At 47.2% G+C, this 23,276-nt stretch overlaps 7 protein-coding genes across 7 annotated transcripts; 4 read left to right on the top strand and 3 right to left on the bottom strand.

Annotated features, from left to right (window-relative positions):
- Nucleotides 1–758: 758 nt before the first annotated feature.
- On the top strand, nt 759–4,853 carry TREMEDRAFT_70892 (uncharacterized protein). The gene is made up of 4 exons (XM_007002003.1): nt 759–2,117; nt 2,182–3,282; nt 3,443–3,658; nt 3,705–4,853. Exons 1-4 carry the CDS (start codon nt 1,404–1,406, stop codon nt 4,350–4,352), a joined length of 2,679 nt encoding a protein of 892 aa, XP_007002065.1. The 5' UTR covers nt 759–1,403; the 3' UTR covers nt 4,353–4,853.
- A 643-nt stretch (nt 4,854–5,496) lies between these two features.
- Nucleotides 5,497–8,278, top strand: TREMEDRAFT_67197 (uncharacterized protein; the record flags this gene model as incomplete). The annotated part of the gene is made up of 12 exons (XM_007001872.1): nt 5,497–5,623; nt 5,687–5,914; nt 6,124–6,178; nt 6,314–6,623; nt 6,672–6,774; nt 6,821–6,955; nt 7,002–7,021; nt 7,063–7,125; nt 7,173–7,634; nt 7,721–7,787; nt 7,943–7,974; nt 8,054–8,278. 12 exons carry the CDS (start codon nt 5,497–5,499, stop codon nt 8,276–8,278), a joined length of 1,827 nt encoding a protein of 608 aa, XP_007001934.1.
- Nucleotides 8,279–8,649: 371 nt separating this feature from the next.
- TREMEDRAFT_59238 (uncharacterized protein) lies at nt 8,650–9,814 on the bottom strand (the record flags this gene model as incomplete). The annotated part of the gene is made up of 6 exons (XM_007001518.1): nt 8,650–8,696; nt 8,753–8,846; nt 9,035–9,154; nt 9,202–9,283; nt 9,618–9,666; nt 9,721–9,814. The coding sequence occupies 6 exons, from the start codon at nt 9,812–9,814 to the stop codon at nt 8,650–8,652; spliced, it is 486 nt and encodes a 161-aa protein (XP_007001580.1).
- Nucleotides 9,815–10,936: 1,122 nt separating this feature from the next.
- On the bottom strand, nt 10,937–11,389 carry TREMEDRAFT_59237 (uncharacterized protein; the record flags this gene model as incomplete). The annotated part of the gene is made up of 1 exon (XM_007001517.1): nt 10,937–11,389. The coding sequence occupies one exon, from the start codon at nt 11,387–11,389 to the stop codon at nt 10,937–10,939; it is 453 nt and encodes a 150-aa protein (XP_007001579.1).
- Nucleotides 11,390–14,836: 3,447 nt separating this feature from the next.
- Nucleotides 14,837–17,557, top strand: TREMEDRAFT_67196 (uncharacterized protein; the record flags this gene model as incomplete). The annotated part of the gene is made up of 12 exons (XM_007001871.1): nt 14,837–14,855; nt 15,090–15,149; nt 15,193–15,253; nt 15,297–15,425; nt 15,474–15,769; nt 15,820–15,909; nt 15,959–16,097; nt 16,141–16,482; nt 16,532–16,791; nt 16,846–17,045; nt 17,109–17,113; nt 17,212–17,557. 12 exons carry the CDS (start codon nt 14,837–14,839, stop codon nt 17,555–17,557), a joined length of 1,947 nt encoding a protein of 648 aa, XP_007001933.1.
- Nucleotides 17,558–18,131: 574 nt separating this feature from the next.
- On the top strand, nt 18,132–21,721 carry TREMEDRAFT_26100 (uncharacterized protein; the record flags this gene model as incomplete). The annotated part of the gene is made up of 19 exons (XM_007000651.1): nt 18,132–18,270; nt 18,317–18,400; nt 18,591–18,850; nt 18,895–18,995; nt 19,038–19,073; nt 19,108–19,190; nt 19,222–19,475; nt 19,520–19,640; nt 19,738–19,843; nt 19,899–20,079; nt 20,121–20,208; nt 20,260–20,356; nt 20,391–20,568; nt 20,606–20,735; nt 20,780–20,817; nt 20,852–21,045; nt 21,088–21,192; nt 21,234–21,329; nt 21,451–21,721. Coding segments are annotated over 19 exons (2,562 nt in total), but the record flags the coding sequence as incomplete, so codon positions are not given.
- A 352-nt stretch (nt 21,722–22,073) lies between these two features.
- On the bottom strand, nt 22,074–22,832 carry TREMEDRAFT_59234 (uncharacterized protein; the record flags this gene model as incomplete). Its single annotated transcript, XM_007001516.1, has 5 exons — nt 22,074–22,090; nt 22,141–22,190; nt 22,344–22,466; nt 22,631–22,664; nt 22,745–22,832. The coding sequence occupies 5 exons, from the start codon at nt 22,830–22,832 to the stop codon at nt 22,074–22,076; spliced, it is 312 nt and encodes a 103-aa protein (XP_007001578.1).
- Between the last annotated feature and the right edge of the window lie 444 nt (nt 22,833–23,276).

The raw sequence follows: 23,276 nt of genomic DNA, 5'->3' as shown, positions 1-23,276 counted from the left end.
GATGGGAAAATCAGAGAAGATGTGGTGTTTTGATGAGCTCTGAATGCCGACATCCTTCTTTCCGACCGGTCCATTTTAGACTTACGCATAGCCTCCAACTTGCTGTGGGACATGTAGAAGTGACAATCTCAAGCTGCAAGCTACATGTTGGTCAACGGACAGAGTGAGAGGAACAGGGACGTGGTCGTCGATTTGGTAGCCAGGGGGACGATGCGGTCAGTCTCGCCTCTCATCCCTCCCCTCAGCCTGTGAATCTGTGAATGGCACTTGAATGGTGATATGCTTACCGTTCAGGATATTCCAAGCCTTCGTCCCTAACTCCATCCACGCCCAGATGGTCACCCATCCAGCGTCGACGAGCATGATGTGAGCAGCTAGCAGCTGGTCCTTCATACCCCCGTAAACTCCATTCTCGCCCCCCTCATCCTCGTCTCCCGATCATCGTCCTGTCCTGGACACGACCTCCTCAATCGCGTCCAAAACCGCCACCTACCGTCTACGCGGAATACCCGAAAATCCCCGTGAAAATCAAGGACCCCAGATTTTCACGATTCCTCGGGTGTTTCCCCTGTAGACGAAATCTGTTCCCACGCTTGGGTCTCCCGCCACGAATGCACTAAATCTCTCTACTCGCGTCTCCCCTCCCGCCTTATCCTGCGTCGGCCCTCCCCCACTCAACTCACCCCCTCGTGTCCAACGTAGCGACATGTCTCTATCAACAGTCAACCACTAACTGACCGCTACAACTCTCCACTTGTCATCAACATCACCTCGGTTCGACGCGACTTGACACTTGTAGCGTCACACACTACCAACGGACGAAGTAGAAAGCGAAAGAGAAGACTTTCTTCACCCACATCCTCCAGTCGGTCAAGTGTGGAGGCGAAAGAAGGGAAGGGGGCGCAGCTTGGACCATCATTAATCCCTCCTCGTCCTATTGTTTTCGTCAATCAACCAACTATCATCCTCGCATCATTTCATTCAACATTATTCAAAACACGTCACGCGTCATCTTTACTCGTGTTACCCTAAGTACAGTATCTCACACCTTGGGCGACAAGTGCGAAACGACAAAGGTATCATCGACACATCCCACATCATCAACAAAGGCGACACGAGGGGAGTGGGAGGTTAAGGGCGTGCACGGTCTGACAACGGATCGTATACATCTTGTCCCTACTGGCACCTCGAACAGACATCCATTCATCCACTGTCACCGAATAACAACAGCGAGATAGATATCAACGGGATCCACCGAACCGACCGTTCCCTTGTCACGACCGACGGCATAGATAACGCCTCCACATCAGCATCCCTTCACGACTCCACGTCGATAAGACTTTTTGTGCGCTCACATCGACCAGACAGACATATAGCATCTTTCCGAATCACTACATACCCACATGACATCTCCAACGTCCTCTATCCCCTCACCCATCTCATCCGGTGCTCATCATCAGCACAACTTTGCATTCTCCATAATGGCATTGCAACAACCTCCACGAGCCCCATCCGCGGCATCCGGTATATCTGGCATGTCGGGTCTGTCCAAGGGTCCCAGTAGCGGCAGTGACAGTCTTGGTTCCCCCGATGACCCCTCTCACTACCAACACGCACCCCATGCATCCTTGTCAATGCATCCAGGAGTCGGCGTACCCATTCCGAATGCCGATCCGTCCGCCTTTTTACCACCGGTCACATCATCCCCTCCCCCTCAAACACCCTCGTACATTCCACCTCCTCAACACGCCATGGCGCCTGATCCTATTCACTCTATGCCTTCTTGGCCTCCCGAACCTTGGCGAGCTGGTCCTTCCCAGTTTCCTCCTCGTTCGGCATACAGACAGAGCGTACCCAACGGTCACATGCAACATAACATCCCTGCCAATCTCGATAGCTCTTATCCTCGCTCAATGAGTATTGCTGGCACAGGGGTGGGCATGGGTGGAGTGGGTTTGCAACACCCAGCGATGCAGGCGGTGATGATGAATGGGAACAGACCAGGATCTGCACAGGGCAGACGGCGACGAGAGAGGGAGGATGAACGCGAAAGAGAAAGGGATGAAGACGAGGTCATATCTACCATATTTGTTGTTGGTTTTCCGGATGACATGCAGGTGAATCCATTTCTTCCATCTACAACTGCTGACATTACAAATGCAGACGGCTGACGAGAGACAGGAAAGAGAGTTCGCGAACTTATTCACCTTCGCTCCTGGCTTCGAAGCAGCTACCTTGAAATTCCCATCTGGCCAGAGACATCGAGAACCCACTGCTGCTTTACTCGCCGAGCTCCAACACCTAGCAGCTTTGCAACAGGAACACGGAGAAGGAAATCAGCCGGGATTGGAAGACGCCATCGCCGCTCTGCAGCTTTCAGCCACAGCATCGACGTCCGCTTCGACCACACCTTCAGCGGCCATCTCGTTGACTCCCTCGGCACCATCCAATCCCATGCTTGGCGGCGGAGGTCCAACGTTACCATCTATTCCTCCTCGTAGGCAGACTATCGGATTTGCCAGGTTTAGAAGTCGTGCCGACGCTTTGTCCGCTAAAGAACATTTACAGGGTCGCAGGATAGACGTTTTGACTGGTGCCACTTTGAAAGCGGAAATGGCCAAAAAGAATCTTCACACCAAAAGGAATGCGACTAACGAAGAGTTTCTCGGGTTACTACTTCGTTCCGGTCGGTTGGCAGGATTGGTCCACCCGGGAATTTCTGGCTCCAATCCTGGACTTTCCATCAATGGTCAAGGCAACTCGTCTGCTTCTCAATCCGCTAAAGAAGCTTGGGATTCGTTCGGTAGTGAAAGACAATCTCAGAATATCTTATCACAATCCGACCCGACTCGATCCACCGTTCAACCCTCATCCGTTTCCAGTCCTCTGAATTCTTTCCCGCCTTATCATCCCGGTTCTTCAATGATCAATCCCTCTACTTCTCCGCCGTTGTCCGCTAAGTCACCCACGACAAGACCGAGCAACTCGAAGGCTCTGTTGGCGTTGGCGGAGGAGGAAGACGAGCTCGAAGGTTGGAGCGTGGGAATGGGCGTCGGGACGGTAGGCATGGTGAGTGGGTATGTGCCTCGCAGGGCGGAACGTCTGGAAATACTGGACAGACCAGGGGCAGCGGGACAACCAACGGTAGTGGGGATGGGTTATCAGAGTCACACGGCTTTTCAAGGGTTTGGGAGTAGTCCTCCTGGAGGAAGTGACCATTTGAGTGAGACGAGGAGTTTGGGAGCTTTATCAAATACAAATCCTGCGGATCAGAATCCTCCTGTGAGTTGTTATTTACGTGGCCTGCTATTCACTCCAAACCCACCGCATCATTCCTCGGTGTGTGCACTTGCTCGTGAGAGGCCTTCATTCTTCTTCGACCAAGCATATCAATCCTTGTGCCTGATTTCTTTCTCCAAAGAAGAAGTCTGACTGATTACAGATCAACACGCTTTACGTAGGCAACCTCCCGGCCATCTCGCCCCCTACTCATCCCCCCAATTTCCTCGAAGAAGCTCTGCGAGGACTTTTCAGTCGGTCTGCGGGGTTCAAGCGAATGTCCTTCCGACAGAAAATCAACGGACCCATGTGTTTTGTAGAATTTGAGGACATACCTTACGCCGCACAGGCCATCCAAGAGCTCTACGGGCACACACTGGTGAGTTCCCAATCACCTGATCGAGACGAGTAGTACTGACATTCAGGGCGGGTTGGTCAAAGGTGGTATCAGATTATCATATTCTAAAAACTCTTTGGGTCAACGTGGTTCTTCCCATCAAACCATCACACCACCTGTATTTGGTGGTATCGCTCAAGCTGTCGCCATGGCACATCTCAATACTACTTCTCCAAATCAATATGGCTCAGCACCCATCCCGATGCCTCAATCAGAAAATAGAGACGATCCTAGTCTTATGGGTACATCTCTGTCACCTACCGCAGCCCCTTTCATGGCTATGTCACCCAGGTCGAGATATTTTGATTCTTCCGTTTTTTCAAGTTCTTCCGTTCCTTCTTCTTCTCCTAATGCTCCGAATGTAAATTCCAACAATACGAACAGTTCGAATGGTAGAGATTCATTCTCGGCTGGGGTACCTGTGGGAGGAAGCGGACATGGAAGTGGAAGTGGGACAGGAGGAGGATATACAAGTTTTCCTTCTACGACAAATTCGAATATTTCAAACACAACAACAGCGCCTGTGCCAGTTGGTTCACCGATTCGTACTCCTGCCAGTTTCTCTTGGCTCGGTGGAGGAGCTTATGGATTCGGGGATGGACCTTTTAATAACCTTACACCTGGATCTTTGACCGGCGCGGCAAATGCTTGGACACAAACTCCCAGTGGTCATTAATCTATTCGTCTCCACTCCGTATTCATATATCCCCTTTCCGTCTCTCTCATTCACATACAATTCATCTGTCTTCCAATACACTTGAATCTTTCTTCGATACCAAATATATTCGTTTCCTGTCTCCTGTGACATCCATCAATCATCATTCGACCCCTTTCGATGGGTATCATCATGTGATTCCTCACACTAGAATACGTAACCAGAACCGTCTCGCTTTTCTCAATAATCGATAACATTCATCCGATTCGTCATTCAAACCTCATAGTTTACAAAATTGTCTTGCTTACCATTGCTTCATGCTTCAATCGCATACATACCATGTCTTACATCAATCGATCGCATTTTGTTCGTTTTTATTCTATTAAAGATTTACTACACAGTATCATTTTTTTTTGTTGGTCTGTTTCCTTTTTTGTGTTTTTAGATACTTTGGTATTTGGGGTGCATGGTATGCAAATGTTTTGTCGAGGAAGCTTGCGATCAATGCATTAGAATCACTGCATAAAAAATGTTGTATCCGTGTACTTCTACTGGCCACCTACATATGAGTACGAGTAGGTTGATTCATTCGCATGTCTCTGCGGAGTGCGGTTGCCGGTGGATTGCTTGTGAGTAGAACCAACCAATATGATGCCGGGTTGTTTGCATGGTGACATGTTGCAACTCTAGTCAGGACGGATGGGTACGCGGTATTGGCATCTGCCTAAAGAATACACACGATGTAGGATGCAAGTACGTAGCCATGCAGCATGCAGCATGTAGCTAGGTGATAGGGTATAGTACAGGCCCACAGGGAGTAGGCATAGAGCGGGTGATCATTAGGTGACTTACCTTACTCTAGACAGGTGCCCAAGTTCATTGTCTGAACTTGTGCCTGAGACGATCCATGATGTCGCTCCACCTCGCCCACCTCTCCCACCCCTTTCCTTCAAACTCTCTCTCCCTCTTCCATGTCATCTGAGACACTTGAGATTACATGTTCCTCTCAAGTCTCAAACACTACTCTTTCAATACAACCCTCCGTCATCCAATAACCCGAATCACCAACTCGACTCTACACTCACACTCACTTCACTCATTTCCCTCTTTCACCCTCACGACCCCTTTCATACCAACTGAAAGATCTAATAGAAACATCATCACAATGTTCTCTAACAACTCCCGTTCAAACCTCTCCTCCAAACAAGCAACTCAATTCCAAGATGAAATGGATTTAGAAAACAATACAACATCACCTAAATCTCCAACATTATTCAATCAATTACGTCAACGTCATCAATCATCTCCTACCAATTCAAACAAAGGAGGATATCGTTATCATTCAACTTCTGCAGGTGGTGGGACTGGTGATGAACCTGGTGTTGACGTGAGGAGTAAAAGGGATGAAGAAGCTTATGGACATTTAAAAGGACCTACTAGGGTTACTGTTGTTGATTATTCTTCTGATCCGGATGAGGGGACGGATGTGAGGGTTGGTTTTCCTGGAGGAAAGTTGGATGAATGGTTGAATTTGAATGGTGTGAAGATGGGTGAAGGAAGTACTCAAAAAGGAGTTAGGTGGAGTGAGTGCCATTCTTTTTTTTGGCTTGCTCTGTCTCTTTTCGATCGATCATAGATCAGAAAGATGAGAGATGAGGTGCTCTTTCGTGCTTATGTGGATGTAGGAGGGGTGAAAAGGACGTCGGAGAAAGTTTTCAGTGTGATTGAAGATAGTACGGTTTTGGAGCAGGAGAGTGGTTGAGAGTGAGGTGATGATGACACTGATGAATAGTTCATATTGACGGTATAAATTGGGAAGTCGTCAAAACACTTACACTTCGTTTCAAGTAAGCCCTCCCTCTCTGGTCATATCATCCCCTCACACATTCTCACCGTCTCACCAATCCCCCGACTCAAAACATTTCGCATTGGTGAGAAGTGCGAAGTAGATGGGAATCGTACAGAGATGACACTGACAACAGTCTTCACCCACTGGCCGTCGAAGACGCGTTACGAGCTACCAACTCCCCTCGATCTAAATTAGATTTCTACAAATCCCACATGTACATGCAACTTCTCATTCAACACACTCACCTCTCCGACGAAAATACTATAGCCGCCGAGTCGGAAACGATGAAAGACGGACATTTATCCAAAATGTTACATGATTCTTCCGCGGGGAAAAAGGGATGGTTTGGAGCTGTCACAGGATCACAATTGCAATTGCCAGAAGGTGTGGAAGGTGTTTTCGAACCTGTTGTAGCGGGTACTAGGTTACAAGAGGAACAGTCGGTAAGTTTCGTATTACGATCAATAAATCCCCATCGTATTGATGATCAGCCCTATCAGAAAGCCGCGCATAGACTCACGGTGGATCATCTGAGTGCCAAGTATATGGTCCCCGTCAGAAGAGGCGTATTGAGTGTGTTCATGACTCGAGACAGTGAGTGACCCATCTCCAATGATTGAAACAGAAGCTGATGAATGAGACACGCTCATCTCCATGTGTCGTCGACCTATTCATGAGGCTTTAGAACCTATTTATCGCAGATTAGAGGATGATCAAAGTCTTTTGCGTCGGTCAGGGGATGTCAGTATGTTAGCTCAAGCCTTGTTAGATGTTTGTGAGTTTTCTTTGTCCCATTGTAGAGACTAAAGCTGATGATTAAGCTGCCGATTTAGCCATTGAAGTCAGTCATCACATGTCACACCTGTCAAAGCTTATGCTTAGATTTCTCAAACTTTCGAATCTGAAATTCTCAAACTCGAAGCCTCCGTCTTAGTCGACCCTCAAGTAAGTACCGAAATCATGGTCGTTTAGAGTTTTTGTCTGATGATCAGATGGAAACCGTCAGACATTTACATATTCTCTCTTCTCAACTAATCCGTCTTCGTCGTTCCATATCTCCTCTGTTACACGTATGTTACATCATCCGAGATCAAGATGTTCAAAGAGCCGCAGCCGCAGCAGCTATGGCAGGACATCGTTCATCAGATCGAGGCACAGGTCAAAACTCTCATCCTTCTCGGGACACCCTTCAACCTCAAGCAGCGCCATGGTTATCTTCCCTCGAAGTCCCATCTAGACCTGTATCTCCAGGAATGGAGACTGGTAGCATCAGATCCTTCATTCCTCAAAACCCAGTACCTTTTCAAGGACAAGGAGTGGGACAAAGTCAACAAGGGTTTTTCTCACCAATGTCAAAGGTTTATATCGGGGATGTGTTGGATCATTTGGAACTTATAGTTGGATCGATGGATCAGTTTGTGGCGACTTGTGATCATTTGACAGATTATGTTTTTGTGAGTTTCGAATTATGTTCACGTGGAATTACAGAGTGCGATAACGGATTTGATGGTCGTGAATGAGAAGGGAGGCTGATATGTAGAACGCATTAAGTTTTGAAACTAATGCTTCGATGGAAAGACTGAGTATCGTCACAGTGGTTTTCCTTCGTCAGTCTTTGGTCTGCTCTCTCTCTCTCTCTTTTTCCATTTTCCCCTCTTCTCACATCGATCCACATTCTGCCTTTCTCTTTCTTCACTCTCCAACCTCTGCCCTCATTCGCTGGACAAAAACTTGTCAAATGAGGAAAACAGCTGATCATCAGCGCTCACCTTCATCGCCAGTTATTTTGGGATGGTACGTCCGATCCCTATCCTCCATCCTCTATTCTCCTTGGCAGACAACCGACCATACAAATGCATGGCTGATATTCCAGAACTTTGACGGCTTCTCCGAACTACACGGCTCCGTGAGCTACTTCTGGAAGGTCGCTATACCGTGCACTCTCGGATTTTTCATCACATTTTCATTCTCTTACCTCCGAACTGGTGCCGAAACATTAGGTAGGAAATTGTTCAGATGGCAGAGGATGCGGATGGTAGAATATCGACTTCGTGGTCGACGTGGGAGCGCGCAGAGTAAGACGGATATTCGACGGTGATGCAACTGGGTAGCCTTGAGGCCTCGAAGTGTCGACCAGGGCCGGAAGGGCAGGTTTGATTGTCTTTCAAGGCGACCCAGGAATCTTTGAACAGGAGAATTACTCTTCACAAGGAAGTTTTGAACACGTCCTGGCCTTTCTAGCGATTGCTGTATCAAACTATTAGATAGTGTAAGTTTGTGTGGTATGATCAATAAATCTTGGGGTATAATGTATTTCTAAAATAGTCACTCGTCTTCCTTCGCGCAACCTGGGTGGAAAGACCAGTATAAAATACATTCGAACAGAACACATCGTGATTTGTCGTTTCATAGGTGACTCTAGAACTCTATGTGATTCTCTATTGAATAGTTCACATCCGCTCAAATGTGTCAAGCACGAGCACCTGGCATCACTACTCTAAATCCAGTTGCATCCTCTGATGCAAAGCTATCCATCAATTGTCTACTTCTTTGGTGAGATGGAAGTACTCACTATTTTCTTTAATGTATAGATCACCAACTGGTCGATAACCTAATTTGAGATATACACCTCTAGCGTCTACACCTCCCGTAGCTGGGTCCGCAGCCTATACATCAGTTTATGTTCAAAATTGGGTGAGATACAAAGTCCATATTCCAACAAACTCGGCGATCGAATCAGAGATCCAGAGTTAGAGAGTATTCGGTTTATGAACATGGAAACTTGACTTGAACGATTATTTTAGGGAGAAAAGTGAGTGACCAAGACTGTGAGTGGTATATGATTTTGACTGACTTGACTATCGCAATATACAATCTTACCTCCTTTCGATCTAACCCATTCATGTACAGCATTCAATAAAGGTTTAGCTAAACCTTGTCCTCTATATGATTTAAGTATAGCTACTCGACCTAACTGAATATATTAGTTGAATCTCTTTGGTACGAAGGACTGTGACTGACTTTGCCTTGAGGAGTAATACGTGCCGTTCCTATTTCTTTACCATCTTTCGACATGAGAAAATGTGTGGAGATGGGATCTTCACTAATACATCAGTTACCATCCCTATCCCTTCGCTTCATACTTTTTTAAGATATTTGTATTTGGCCTACTTGATATTTATGGAGAACAACTATTCAATGACCATTCTGGACTTTCGCATCAAAAAAGGGTAATGACCATTCTGGACTTTGGTGTCAAAAAAGCGTAATGACGAAGATTTAACATGACTGGATACGAACCCTCTTTCGATGACCATCTTAAAAGACTCAATATCTACTCTCCTATCGCTTATTGCGCTAAAAGTGCTGGAAGACTGGTCGTGATGAAGTTGACGAGTGACAAAAGGGTCAATGATAAAGACGAGGATATGACTCACGGATCTCCTATTTCGATACAAGCGGGATAACCTTGTTCTTCTATGAATACTTCCCATCAGTCTATACATAGAGCTAAAATGGAAGAAAGAGAGTGGGACAGACCTTTATATCGAATTTCCATAGCTTGACTCATTTGTTCAGACGTGGTGATCACTTCCACGATCACATCTCCCGAGATGGACTTGGACATGGACATTATTAAGTAGGCTAAGATTGATTTTCACGGATGTGATTGTCTCTTGAGGAAACATTGGTTTGGCTGATGAGAAGGTAGTTGGGAGATTGTGTGATTAGATCATGATGTAGTACTTAGGTAGTCATTTATGATGGGTGAACTTGCCCGCCGGCCGTGTTTCATTTCACCCTTCTCTGGTCCTTTCCACCTCTTTCTATCACTTTCCTTCCAGCTTAGTTCCTACAGGTCTCCTGAGTTCATAGAGTCTGGGAAAATACTGAATATGCTACTACTTATCGTTCTATGTTCTGTTTATCCTTCAAATGACTTTCCACATTAGGAACGTTTCACTCATCGATTTTAACGCGGCTTACAAGATGCATCAAAGTGGCAGAGTGGCACCTCTTCAATCTCATGCATAAGATTCTACTAATCAATTCTTCCTACCTCAAGATCACTTGAGAGGTATACCTTACTTATAGTCAAAAGACTATTAGCCTTCATACCACGGTCGAATACCCAGGAAAGCACCATATAGGGACCGGTCTCTGCCATCATCTTTTGTCTTGTCCTGGTAAGTCGAAGATGAACCGGCAGTCCGGGTTTCGGTCTGGCTTACGATGGTGCTGGCATTTGTCTCAGTGCCAACATGACTTGTAGTTGTACCCGTTCTTGTAGTTGGATCATTGGTGTTACCGTGAGTAGTATTGTTATCCTGTTGTGTTGAAGACATGTTGATAGAATCTATCTGGTTTTGAGAAGAGAGGGACTACATGTCCTAACACCTTTATCTCATCTCCTGAGAGTCATGTGCGTGATGCCAATGTGATATCGGAGAATGAAAAGTCAAAAGGAGAGTAACGAGCGGGGATTCACATGCTACTTATCCGGGCGGAGTGGACGCAGGAGTAATGATGAGGTCGGGAGCGGAGTAATTCAAAGGACAAAGGTGAGAAATGAGGGGTTATGTTTCGTCTACGATATTGCGTGATGACGGAGTTCAAGACGATGAGGGTGTGTACAATCTCATACAGGAAATGTCATCTTTAGGGAGTCGTTCTCACAACGGATGAGAAGGTAGCGTGCTTTCGCGTCATTCTCATCATGCATGTCATCTCTCTGCTGAGAGGGGAAGTTCGAGTCTCATGCTCCATGGTGAGGTACTTTGTCGACTGAGAAAGCAGCCTTTATGGCATCTTCAAAATTGGGAACGTGCCCTTCGCTCGAGGGACACACTGTACCCGGGGATGTGGAAGCAGTGAGCGTTCTCATAGCCTGGGTCACGCTTGCCACGGCGTGGTGCACGGGATATGGAGATGATGGTGGAACACTGCCCGTGGGTACATCTGAGTTTCGAATATCCTCCATGTCCCGTGCCGCTAAAGCAGCAATACGTTCGTGTGGAAAGTTGAAGTTGCCGTCTCCGTGAGCACTGTTTGCTTGATCAGCGGAGCTCCTGGGGCCCCCATCACCCGTCATGTTGGTTTGGGACACACTCTGAGTACTTCGCATACCATTGGTGTCCGTAGACGTATTCGCTTGTCTTGTATTCTTTGGGTCTGCAGCCCCACTAGGAGATGTTAATGATTCACTCATTCTTTCTTTTTTGTTAAGAAATTTTCAGAATTTGGCAGAAATGACCTGATAAGTCCAGATTATATATCTTTCTAATTCTATCCTTTCCATGGTTTTTCCTCTAGAAGATGCTCCACCCACTCCACTCCGACCCCGAGTGGATACAAACGCGTCATGAGAAAGTTGACGGAGTTTCGGAGTTCCAGGAGCGTGAGAAGAGAAGAGATAAGCAGGGAAAAGTGAAACTTTTGACCGTATCGAGAGATCCGTGCGAATACTCCAAACTTACTTCTTTCGTCGATTGGGGAAGATGACGCATGTTCTATTTCTCTCACATTCCATGCATATCTCTCTATATACTCTCCTTATATCAATTCCTAAATCATATCCAAAACCTGGCTGTTGATCGTCTAGTTGTTCCAGGGAGGCAGCAAGGCAGGGTTGAACTCCTTCAAATTTTCAGCACTTCTACCGGTCTTACTGCCTTCAGACGAAGGGGGCGAAGTCAAACTCTGTACCCAGTTCAAGGCAGTGGAAGTAATGCTATTTTTCCTCGTACCATCTTGAGAAATCACGGTGGTCTGACCTACCGTCGTGGCATTCGTTTCAGTGGGAGCTTGACTTTGATTGTTACTCATTTTATTACTGTATGTGCTAATGTTTCTTTTGGTTGTGTTGTGTTGTTGATGCTGACCTCGATGTACAATGAGATGATGTTAGGTATTTCTGTGGTGAAGGTGTATGTGAATAGCGAGATTTGTTGAGTAAAGAAGAGAGGGGAGGGGAAGGGGATGCACATATTTATAGACACATGCATTGGTCTGAACGTGAAAGATGACACAAGTCGTGATGCCCTTCCCTTCACTTCTCCTTATTCGTCATTACTGCTGAGAAATCACGTTCAGATTCAACACCTCCACATGAGATATCACATTGATAACGACCACTCTCTAGCTTATCAGGGATGGTCGGAGTATTGGACACGGGTCCCACATGCCAAGAAGAAGAAAGATAGAGAAGGGAAAGGGATTCCTCCGGGTCAAATCCCTCAGCGACAAAATTGAGACATGTGGTGGAAAGTCACATGAGGAGCTATGTATTATAGCTGTGAGGAGAACTTGAGAATGGTGAAAAGCAAACTAATCTAGTGGTCTCAAAGGCCAAACAATCAGTCTAGGAGAAGAGACTCGGGAATGGTGATGAACCCATGAGGCGGATCAATACAATGCATCGCGGTCTTTAGAGGCTCATGACCCTCCCTGTACTCCACCCTCCACCCGGTCTGACCTTGTGCGAGGAGTGTCAGTAGGTACACTTCTCTCATAGGGTGCACATAGCACATCTCCTAACACTTTGAATCCAGTCGCCAGTGTTGCTATACACGAAGGGTCGGGCAATGAAGGAAGGGACACTCGCCTGCTGTCACAGACCGTGTTTTGATGCGGTTCTGACAACGTATTGTGATAATAGGATGGCGCAACAGCGCCCGCTTGTTCAATGACCCATAACAGACGGTCTCCATGTCTGACCAGATAAGATGAGTTGTTTGCACAAATTCCCCTGGTCAAGAGACTGGACAGGTTTCTGTCGGCAGAACCCAACGCGGTACTTTCTTGAGCCGCACCCGTGTTAGACGGTGAAATATCATGTTGGGAATGCGACACACAGTTAGATGGCGCCGCTACAGAGCTCGTATCATTGGCTGGACTCATTTTCTCTATTTTCTTACTTTGGAGGATCCACTGGTATCCACTGGTTGATCTTGGACTAGTCAAGAGGAATAACTTATGGATCTCTATCTCACATACCACTATTTATACCTTTTCCTGTCACTTGCTGAAGATAAGGATGAGAAAAAGAAGTTCAAATTCACACACGTTCATATCCTCTTCCTCTTTCTCCATCGACGCGGAGTGTGGACAACCTCCACCTTCGACGAAAGGAGCTACTCGCGGGCGAAATTAGCTCGACACGTCCAAGTAGTCGAGACCGTCCAACGGGGTGCGGACCTACTGAGCGGACCTCCACTTGATAACCATGGCCGGTATGCCGTCTGTCCGGCCGTCGGAGAATGGTAAAAGATGTCTAAGCGATCCACACGAACAAGGGTGGAAGATACGAGAATAATCCATGCATCTATCTTGAATCCGACTCATTTCTAATCGCTTTCCCATGGCACCGCGTCGCGGTGAATGCTTCTACTAGTCTTCGAAACTCAGCGATGCGAACAAATATCCTCATTGGGGATTGTGGTGGGAGGGAAAAGAGATCTTCGTACGATTATTGGTCGCTTCTTGCATGGTCGTCCCGGTGGTGGGATTCCAAGTGCTTCTTTCCCATGGCTGGACCGTATGATCGACGTATACGGATGCGATGGTCCCAATAGCAGACAGGGCAGACTGGAAAGCACTAGTTATACCTGCCTGGGTGGGTGATGCAGTTCGGGTAGCATTAGATTGATTGTCCATCTTGATGATGAGGTCTTTTTGTTTGTTGGTGAATTATTGGTGATTTAGGAGAGGTTTTCAAACAGCCTAGTGAGTGTGTCTTATCTCCAAGAGGATGTGAGCTACTTATATATCTATTGACTTACTCGAACAAATATTCATTCGATGACATATGTGAACACTCCGCTATCAACTCCTTTTCGCATACGGCAATTCCCTCCGTCATACGATTCTACACATGCATCATCACTCTCTCTGTCTCGTGTTTCGAGGATATCTCCATTCGTCCGCAACTCCCCTTATCGCTTCAAATCGCTTATCGCCCATCTTCTCCGCCCTATCTTCTCTACTGCGACGGAGTTAGCGGGGCTGTTTATTATCTGTAACATCCCCTTCTCACTCCGCCTTTGACCCCGCCCTATTCACCTCTGTTGTCTCTATCGGTCGAATAGCTCCAAGCGAACCGAGATCTTGCGATAGAAACCTGGGCGTTACTGAAGGACCAGGTCTCACACTTCTCTCCCATGACGGTGTCGTTTCGTCCGCAAAGGCCAATACGGCATGTCCGACCTTAAAAATACCGTTGAAGAGGGGTAAAATAGCTGCGTTGAGATACATAAACATGGTGGATGATATCCCTTACTTTTTCTTGCTAGTGAGTGAGCCTATGATGATAGGAGCGATGAAGGGGACGAGGAGAATGTTGCTCGAGATGAATGAAATTGTATTTATGTCGTACTGTTATCGGCTACGACGTAATCCTTTCAGTTCACCCAATGTCTCTTATCTTTCTCCTTTCTTCCAAATGGAGTATCTTTGCAGTACAATGTATGATTCTTATCTCCACTTAACTCGGCTATCCGAACCAATGCTCTTACGCTTCTCGCGCTTCTTTATCCCACGTCCATGACGCAAATTGTCGCCTCGCCGCCACGAATCTGCAAGTGCCACAGATCGTTATTCGAGGGCTTATCGGGGTTTCTGACTGTGGCACTTTACCTTGCATCTCAGTCGCGCATGCATGACAGCTCTTTCAACGGGTCATGTTCTCCCAAGATCTCTATTCACTTTCACTACATACTCTGACTCTCTCCAACTTGATCGGTTCATGATTCGGATGGGCTGATCAGCTTGTGATCTGTTCAGGACCTTTCTATCCTTGGAGACCTAATAGAAAGATCAGTCCGAGCGCTATGTCCGGGTGAGCTGGGGACGTCATGCATGCGACTTGCAGTTTGCTAATATCAATAGCAATGGTCAAATCAAGTACCTAGGGGTCACTCCACCTATCAGTACAGATCCTCCGAGACCTAGTGATATTCAGGCTTCAGAAGGTAGTCAATACGTCTCATCTCTTGAGCTTAGCTTACTCCGCAGCGTTGATGAAAGATCTCATAGCTTTAAATCAGTTCGAATCAGAACAGGAACGCAAAGTCAGGTCAGTTATTCATATCACCCAGCAATACTTTACTAATGAATAGAGAGAGATTACTTTCCAACATCGCTCAGCTGGTCACCAAGTTCGTTCATGACGTTTCTATCAAATCTGGCTTGTCAGAAAAGGTGGCGTCAGAAGCAGGCGGAAGAATATACACTTCTGGTTCTTATAGGTGGGTCCTTCTGATCGTCACTAGTCCTTCAATTGGATTGACATGAAGACTTGGTGTTCATGGTCCCGGCTCAGATATTGATACAATCTGCGTTTGTCCTCGACATGTGTTTAAAGAGCACTTCTTCGGCGAGTTCAAGGAAATGCTGAGGGCATGGCCTGCCGTCACGGAGATCTCAGCGGTTGAAAGTGCTTTCGTACCGGTGATGAAGACGGTCATATCAGGCGTGGAAGTGGATCTACTATTTGCGAGAGTGAATTTGGCCGAAGCTGGAGATAAGCTGGATTTAGAAAAGGATGAAATATTGCGAGGAGTTGACGACGCTTCACAAAGAGGTCTAAACGGTCAGTCTGAAGAGCAATGCTTGAGCTCTTCAGAGAATGCTGACATACAGGTCCAAGAGTGACTGACATGATACTCAACCTCGTACCCGATGTTGCCACTTTCAGAACGGCTCTGCGGACCATCCGATTATGGGCCAAGAGTAAGTCAATCCACAACCCTCATTTTCGCTGTGAAGCTGACGGGTCAAGGAAGAGGGATCTACTCAAACGTCCTCGGTTTTCCCGGCGGTGTTGCATGGGCTTTACTCACCGCTCGAATATGTCAACTCTACCCTACGGCTGCACCAGCGACCATTGTCGCTAAATTCTTTCCCATCTTTTACCAATGGTCAGTCGGCGGCCACCTCACACTTGTGAATGCTGATCAAAAGGGGTTGGCCAAATCCAGTCTTACTGAAAAAAATTGAATCAGGTCCTCCCAATATGCATCATTCCGTTTGGAACCCAAAGCTCGACCGCCGAGATATGGCACACCGTATGCCCATCATCACTCCCGCTTATCCTTCCATGTGCACCACTCACAATATCACAGCCTCAACCATGTCTGTCATCAAAAACGAGATGCTGCGCGCTATGCAAGTGACCGACAGGATAATGAGCAACCCGGGCAGTTCATGGATGGAATTGTTTGAACAAATCGACTTTTTTAGCATGTACAAGTCGTATGTACAGGTGATAGCATCCGCAAGCACTTCGGAGGGTATCAAAGATTGGTATGTTTCTCCTCAGCCATGTCAAAATTGAGTGCTGAGTGATGATCAGGGGTGGTACTGTAGAGTCTAGAATTCGGACATTAGTGCAAGATTTGGAAAATTCGGACAATATCATCACGGCCCATCCACAAATGGGTGGGATCAGCGCCACATTTCTATGCCTGACAGAAGAGGAGCAAGCGGCCGCATCTCAGGGAGAGTTGAATGTGGAGGCTATGAAGCGGACTCCGGAAGATGTGGCCGGGGAGGACTATAAGACTGTGTATACAAAGAGCTTCTTCATAGGGCTGGATATCGCAAAGCGATCGAGTGAGCGACTCATCTGGAGTGTATTTGACATTGATTGTTTTGCTTATCATCCAGAGGACGGATCCGGGAGCAGAGTATTGAACTTACTGTATCCTAGCAAGCGGTTTTGCGCGGCATGTCAATCATGGGACAAGTACGACGAACAGGAGATGAGTGTCATATTACGTCCCGCGAAAAGGAACGATCTCCCGTTTTACTGCTTCCCCGATGGACTACCAAAGCCGAAACCAAAGGGTAAACGTGGCCAGCCCAGCGTCAGTTTTCCTCTGCCTCTCTCTCTCTCTCTCGTATCTGTGGATTACCTGCTAATGAGACAGAATGCGTCCGATATCATGGACGATGATACAAGTGGGCCAGGTCCAAGCAAACGATCCAAGTGAGTCCATGGACATGTTTGGACAGACGGTCCTGATTGAACAGAGCAACGCCGAGCGACTCAAGCAATGGTCACACACAAGACCCCACACCTCTTATCACCCTCAACGAAGATACACCAGCTCTTCCTGCTTCTGACGAAGGGGATCCCTTACCTCCATCAAGCGATAAAGTGGAAGAAATCGCCCCTCCTCCAGGTATAGAAGATCTCCCTCCATTGTCAGCCACCGCCAAGGCGTCGTTCGCATCGGCAGCCAAAGGTGTGACCACCGATGGCGCGAACACAGAAGGAAAGGTTGTTCTGACTGGTCCGAACGGAGACACGGAACCTCCACCACCGGCCTTGGACGAAAAGAAGCTTGACGTGAACAAGATCGTACCACAAGTTTGAGGGTGAGAATGAGGAGAACGACCTGTAAGTGATTCCGAGATGACTGGCACGGCGGTGAATTCATCTGGGTTCTGAGACGACATTTGTGATGATGTACAAGCTCAGTAAGACATTATATGCATCCATCGCATTCTTCCCCCTACTGACCACGAGACGCACTGACCTCTTTTACACGTCACCCACATAGGTCCGAGCGCGATCGATCTCGTTCTCATGACCATCTCTCTTTCTTTTCGCTCATCATCGTCTTCTTTTGCCACTCACTCAGAGCCAGTCAGACATCAACTTCAACGATGAGCTACGGGAGCCTCAAGAGAAGACATAGGGATGAAGACCTAGATGATCTCGACGAGACAGCTTCAACCGTCCTCGATGCGTCAAGATTCCAGCGACCAAGTGCATTCCCTGACCTTTCTTTGCCACCTTCACTCACACCCCCCGTGCCTGTCGAAGAGCACCGAGAGAGCTTCAGAGAACCTCAGTCAAGTCTGGATCGAGGGGAAGAGGAAGGAGAAGGGGAAGAGGAGACGGAAATCGTGGGTCATGTCCCTTTTCCTCCCCCAAAGAAGCAGATGAAGATGCTGATAAACAGACGCTCGCATTTCACGCCATGGGCTCCACGCTAGCTGCTGCTTATTTCGATCCCGACAGTCGTATGTTACATATTATGGAGGATACGAAGGATACCGACAGTTGGGATCTTGCTTGTCTTGGTGTGTTACCTGTCTTCAACGACGCCATGGGTCTATGACTGAAGAGAAGTCATGGAACAGGTTCGACCGACCAACGTGGTAGTGACGAGTAGAACGCCGGACAGTTTGGTGGATAAGGTGGAGCAGTATTGTGAGTAACTCTATCTTTCTCTCAGATCATATCTTGTCATGGATCTCTCTCTCTCTCTTCCCATCTCTCACTCACGGCATCATTTTATCATCACCATTTTCGAACCCTCCTTCAGCTTTATTCAGCTACTCTATGGAGGGGCATGAGAAGGTAGGTTAGGACGGGAATTGATAGCGTCTCACGCTCACAGGTGATCAAAATCCACTCGCAAATTACTTCATTGATGCTCATAAATCTTACACTGCTGGTCGGGCCGCTTACACCCTCTCTCGGCTTCGTCTTCCCGATCGAAGCCAACCTTCACAACCTCATTTCCCGCCCAGCAGTCCTACAAATCAGGAGTCATCACCAATTATCATGGGAGGGCGATATCAGGAGGAGGGAATGGGCCAGGTCAGACTGGCGATAGTCAAATTGGGATGTTGGGTCAATGTTGATGCACCTGGAGCGGTACGGACTGTTCCTTCAATATAGTCGACAGGCTGATGATCCAGATCGGAGTCGCGGCTGGCCTCATCACGTATCTGGAGAAACGAGGCAATATCCTCGGTGATGGCGGAGGGATAGAATTGTCTGGCATTACTGCCCTGACTCCGTAAGTGTTTATGACCCGATATGATACGGCATTGACAAGTAGACAGATGTATATGCTTATCAACCATGATGCACTCACGTGAGTCGAATCTCTCGGCTTGGCTAAGATGCAGATCCCTAAACATTATGGGAAATGACAAGGATTCCTTGACCCTCTTCAGTCAGTCCTCACCTTCCATCAGTATAGACTCACAAGGTCTACCACGCAGGACGATGCTGACTGCCAGACATGTTCAACACATGCGTTACCCCTCTTGGAAAAAAATTACTTCATACTTGGTTTCTCCGTCCTCTGGTCGATATGGACGAGATAGTTGTTCGACACGATGCTGTCGCCTATTTTCGCACTCCTGCCGGATACGATTTATCCAAGGAGATAAAGAAATTCATGCGACGGATCAAGAACGTCCCCAAACTCTGCACCGACATCGCAAGAAGCAGTGGCCGAGCAAATTTCCATGTGTGGAGAGGTATCGCAGAGGTTTGTGAACTCGTTCAATTCCACTGACGCCGCCCTGACATCAGTCACTGGGATCCGCGATCGACATAGGCAACATCATACTTCAACGTAATCTGGGACATGTGCATTCGATTTTTGAAGAAGTACGTATACGTGTCATCAAACTATCATCCACAAAAGCTGAGCGTGCAGATCGAAGCAGCCATAAGTGAAGATTTGCGTGAGCTGGCGAGCGAGATCGCCTTGACGGTGAGGTCCTGCACAAGAATCCATTCTAGATGAGCTGATATTTGGATTGACTTTGACGAGTCTTATGAAAAAGACAAAATCGCCGTCAGGCCAGGTATCAGTGAAGAGCTGGACATTTGCAAGGAACAATGGGCCGGTATGTTCATCTTGTCTCTCAGTCTTAAGCTCATGTATCAGGCATGGAAGTCATTCTAGTGAGTGGGAATCTCATGCGAAGGTACTCAACCGCCAGGCTTCGGTGGCAGCTTTGATTGAGATACCTCCCAATTTCTGCAACAACAATATCTTCGTTCGGTACTTCCCTCAATTGGGGTTTCTGGTTGCTATACGGAATCGCAACCTCAATATGGATGAGCCACCAGGATGGCGCATCATTGTAAGCGACATGTCATTTCATATCACAAAGAGTAATGCCAGTTTGAGAATGAGAACGAAGAGTTTTTCAAGACACCGCAGATGGAGAATCTGGACGATCACTATGGGGACATATATTGCCAAATCGGAGGTGAGCTGGGCAGCAGAGCAGAATGAGAATGAGACAGAAATTGACTAGTAGATATGGAGATGGTCATCATCCGTGAACTGGCCAGTAAAGTCAGCCAGTCGACTGCTCATATAATCGAGGTGATGAATGTGATGGCGGAGCTAGATTGGTATGTCGTCCGTGACTGCTCGAGCTGAGAATAGTCTCATCGCTCTGGCAACGGCTGCCGTGACGTACGACCTGACCCGACCTGCGTTGGCTGTGGACCCTCTATTAGAGATTCACGAAGGTCGTCATATTGTTCACGAGACGGTAGTGGGTCAGTATGTGAGGAATGATTCCCTTTTATGTGGAGGTGAGAATGATTCGTATCACAGCATGGTGAGTGCATTGTTATGCAGGACGAAGATGACCCCAGATGATCCTCACCGGTGCCAACGGGTCAGGCAAGTCGGCCTATGGCAAACAAGTAGCCTTGATCGTCTTCATGGCCCAAATAGGTAGCTTTGTCCCTGCGGAGAGTGCTATCATAGGAATCGTCGACAAAAGTAAGTTTTCGCACATTCTTTCGGGACCTGGCTGAAGGATATAGTCTACACCCGTGTGCAAACTCGAGAGTCTGTCTCGAAGGTACGTCGAATTGGGCAAATTACGCTAAGCCCAGGCTTCATCAGCATTCATGATCGATCTAGCCCAGGTATCACTAGCACTCCGAGGGTGCACCTCACGCTCGCTATTGTTGTTGGACGAGTTTGGTAAAGGGACCCTCCCGACTGATGGAGCGGGATTACTTGCTGGAGTGATCAGGTACCTGCTTGAGACATGTCGTCCTCGGACTATCGTCATGACACATTTTCAGTCGGTTGGCCCGTTCTTTTCTCAATCTAGCTGACAGTGTAGCGAGCTATTCGCTATGGACTCAATCCTTGTGGACCTGCCGATTCAGTTCTGTCACATGCAGGTAGTCTTCCTCGATGAAACCCCGAAGATTGCATATATGTATAAGTGAGTCGTTATCGAGAAAGAAAGGAGATGACTGATGGAAGACTCGAGCCGAGTTTGGCGGATACATCAAATGCCGCGGAGTGCGCATTGATCCATGGGATCCCTCAGTCCGTCGTGGACCGGGCTCGTTTTGTGACGTAAGTTTTTCCACCCCTGGGTCCAGTCAAATAGCTAGCAGGATCCGGTTCCGACCTGCTACGGGTGAGCTTGAGGTGAAAGATTTTATGATCTACATCGTGGGCTATGCTGACTCTTCAGGGAATGTCTATCACGGTTCGAACTGTCAAAACTGTACGAGGAAGTCGTAACGGACGAGCAACGTGACGAGCTGAAAGACGCTGAAGATCTCATGAGGCGATTCTTGTCGTGGAAGATCAAGGACGACGCTATAGACGTTATGGAGCAGCTCAAAGATGTACTCGAAGATCGTCTGGTGTACCGGAGAGGGGATACGCCTGTCGAAGAAGAAGAGGAGCAGGACCGGAGAGCTCGAGATATTAGCACGGAGGATGAGGAGGATGATCTTTGACTTTGATCCTATACTTGGCGGAGAAAGATCCAGCTTACGATGATGATGCATCTGTCTATCATGTATGAATCTATGGTATACCATGCCGCTATCTCTGCTGGAAGGGTTTTGAGGCGCTGCAACTTCATCCGATTGGTGAAAGTGTCAGTAGGGAGAATGACTGCGTCCGAGGTATTATCCTGGGATCATTGAGTTTCGAGGACCTTTGTATTGGGATAAGTCTCCTCCCACTTTGCGAGGTTTTTAGCGAATACATGTGTCGATGGTGGATCAACGTCGTCAACTTGGAATAGTCCTGTACGTCAACTTTAATTACCTGATTTCTCCCCACGTTATCATCCCACGTCATTCTCTATTCTACACACTGTCCTAGAATAAGCAGAGTGTCGGGAGGAGGGGGAAGGATAAAGAGCACTGACCAATCTTGACATACACCGGACCTGGGATCTCTGTCTTAGTGTACGCTGGTCTTTCCATCAGTCCTTTCTTCACGTTCCCTTCCATAACCCTCGGATCTTCCCAAGCAAAATACGCACCTCATAAAGTCGCAGGTGAGAGGATGCGACGAGTAGACACCAGAATATATGAGGAGAGGTGGGTGGATGAGAAGAGGGAAACTCACGATCCACAATCACCACAGAAATGTCGATAAACCTCTTTCCCCGAAATACCTTTATCAACGTATATCTTGGTTTGACCCATTATCTGTAGATCTTTCTCATCCACTGAGAAATTCCCACTATGTCTATTAATCAGTTTCTGTACTCACTTTTGTAAACCTGATACTCCGTGACGCTGTGTGCATCACAGACGACCCGATGTTGTGCGGGATCTCGAGTCAGGAATCGCTTAAGGATTTTAGAGGATGATAGATGTTATGGGTAGAAGGACAGAGGGAATGAAACATACGTCGATCCTGAGGCTTTCCTACATGACATGCAATCTGACATGAGCGATCGTCCATAAAAGAAGGACTAGCAGAAAGAGAAGAAAGGGAAAGAGGGGGAGAGAAAGAGAACTTACGACAGATAGTCATTTGACAATTACTAGGTATAGTTAGTTCAACTTTCCCGCAGATACAGCTACCGTGGATGATTGAATTTTCTGGCATTGTGCTATGGAGTACTTTACTGAAGTATAACACCGAGTGCTTCACAAAACTACTGTACGAGTACAGCACTGTGATACTTTACTGGATGAATATACTGAGGAGAAATCTACTCGTAGGGAGGGATAAGGGGTCCAAGTGGGTTTTGACACTTTCGATCGGAGGAGGTGGAGGTGGAGGTGGAGCCCCGGATGGAGGTGCACCGTGAGATTTTGAGGCTCAAATTATACGAGCGAGTAGTAGCTAGTTGGAACGGGGATGAGGAGACGTCATGCTTTCTTCTAATGTATTTGTCAGACCTAGGCAGTATCATAACAGTACTTGAATAAAAAGGTAATCAGTCATCAACTAATCGGGCAAACTTTTGAGAGTCCAAGTCAGAAACACAACAAAATTCATCAACAAACAAACTACAACCTACCTACATATGTATGTACTTCGAGAATT

Source organism: Tremella mesenterica (genome assembly GCF_000271645.1).
Source record: "Tremella mesenterica DSM 1558 unplaced genomic scaffold TREMEscaffold_1, whole genome shotgun sequence".
Taxonomy (NCBI): domain Eukaryota; kingdom Fungi; phylum Basidiomycota; class Tremellomycetes; order Tremellales; family Tremellaceae; genus Tremella; species Tremella mesenterica.
This window is presented reverse-complemented; position numbering and strand designations above follow the sequence as displayed.

What these genes read in the sequence shown, in the direction of transcription:
- TREMEDRAFT_70892 (XM_007002003.1), top strand. Translation starts at nt 1,404, where the DNA reads ATGACATCTCCAACGTCCTCTATCCCCTCACCCATCTCATCCGGTGCT. An exon ending in CTGCGGATCAGAATCCTCCT is followed by an intron (nt 3,283 to 3,442) that starts GTGAGTTGTTAT and finishes GACTGATTACAG; the next exon opens with ATCAACACGCTTTACGTAGG. An exon ending in AGCTCTACGGGCACACACTG is followed by an intron (nt 3,659 to 3,704) that starts GTGAGTTCCCAA and finishes ACTGACATTCAG; the next exon opens with GGCGGGTTGGTCAAAGGTGG.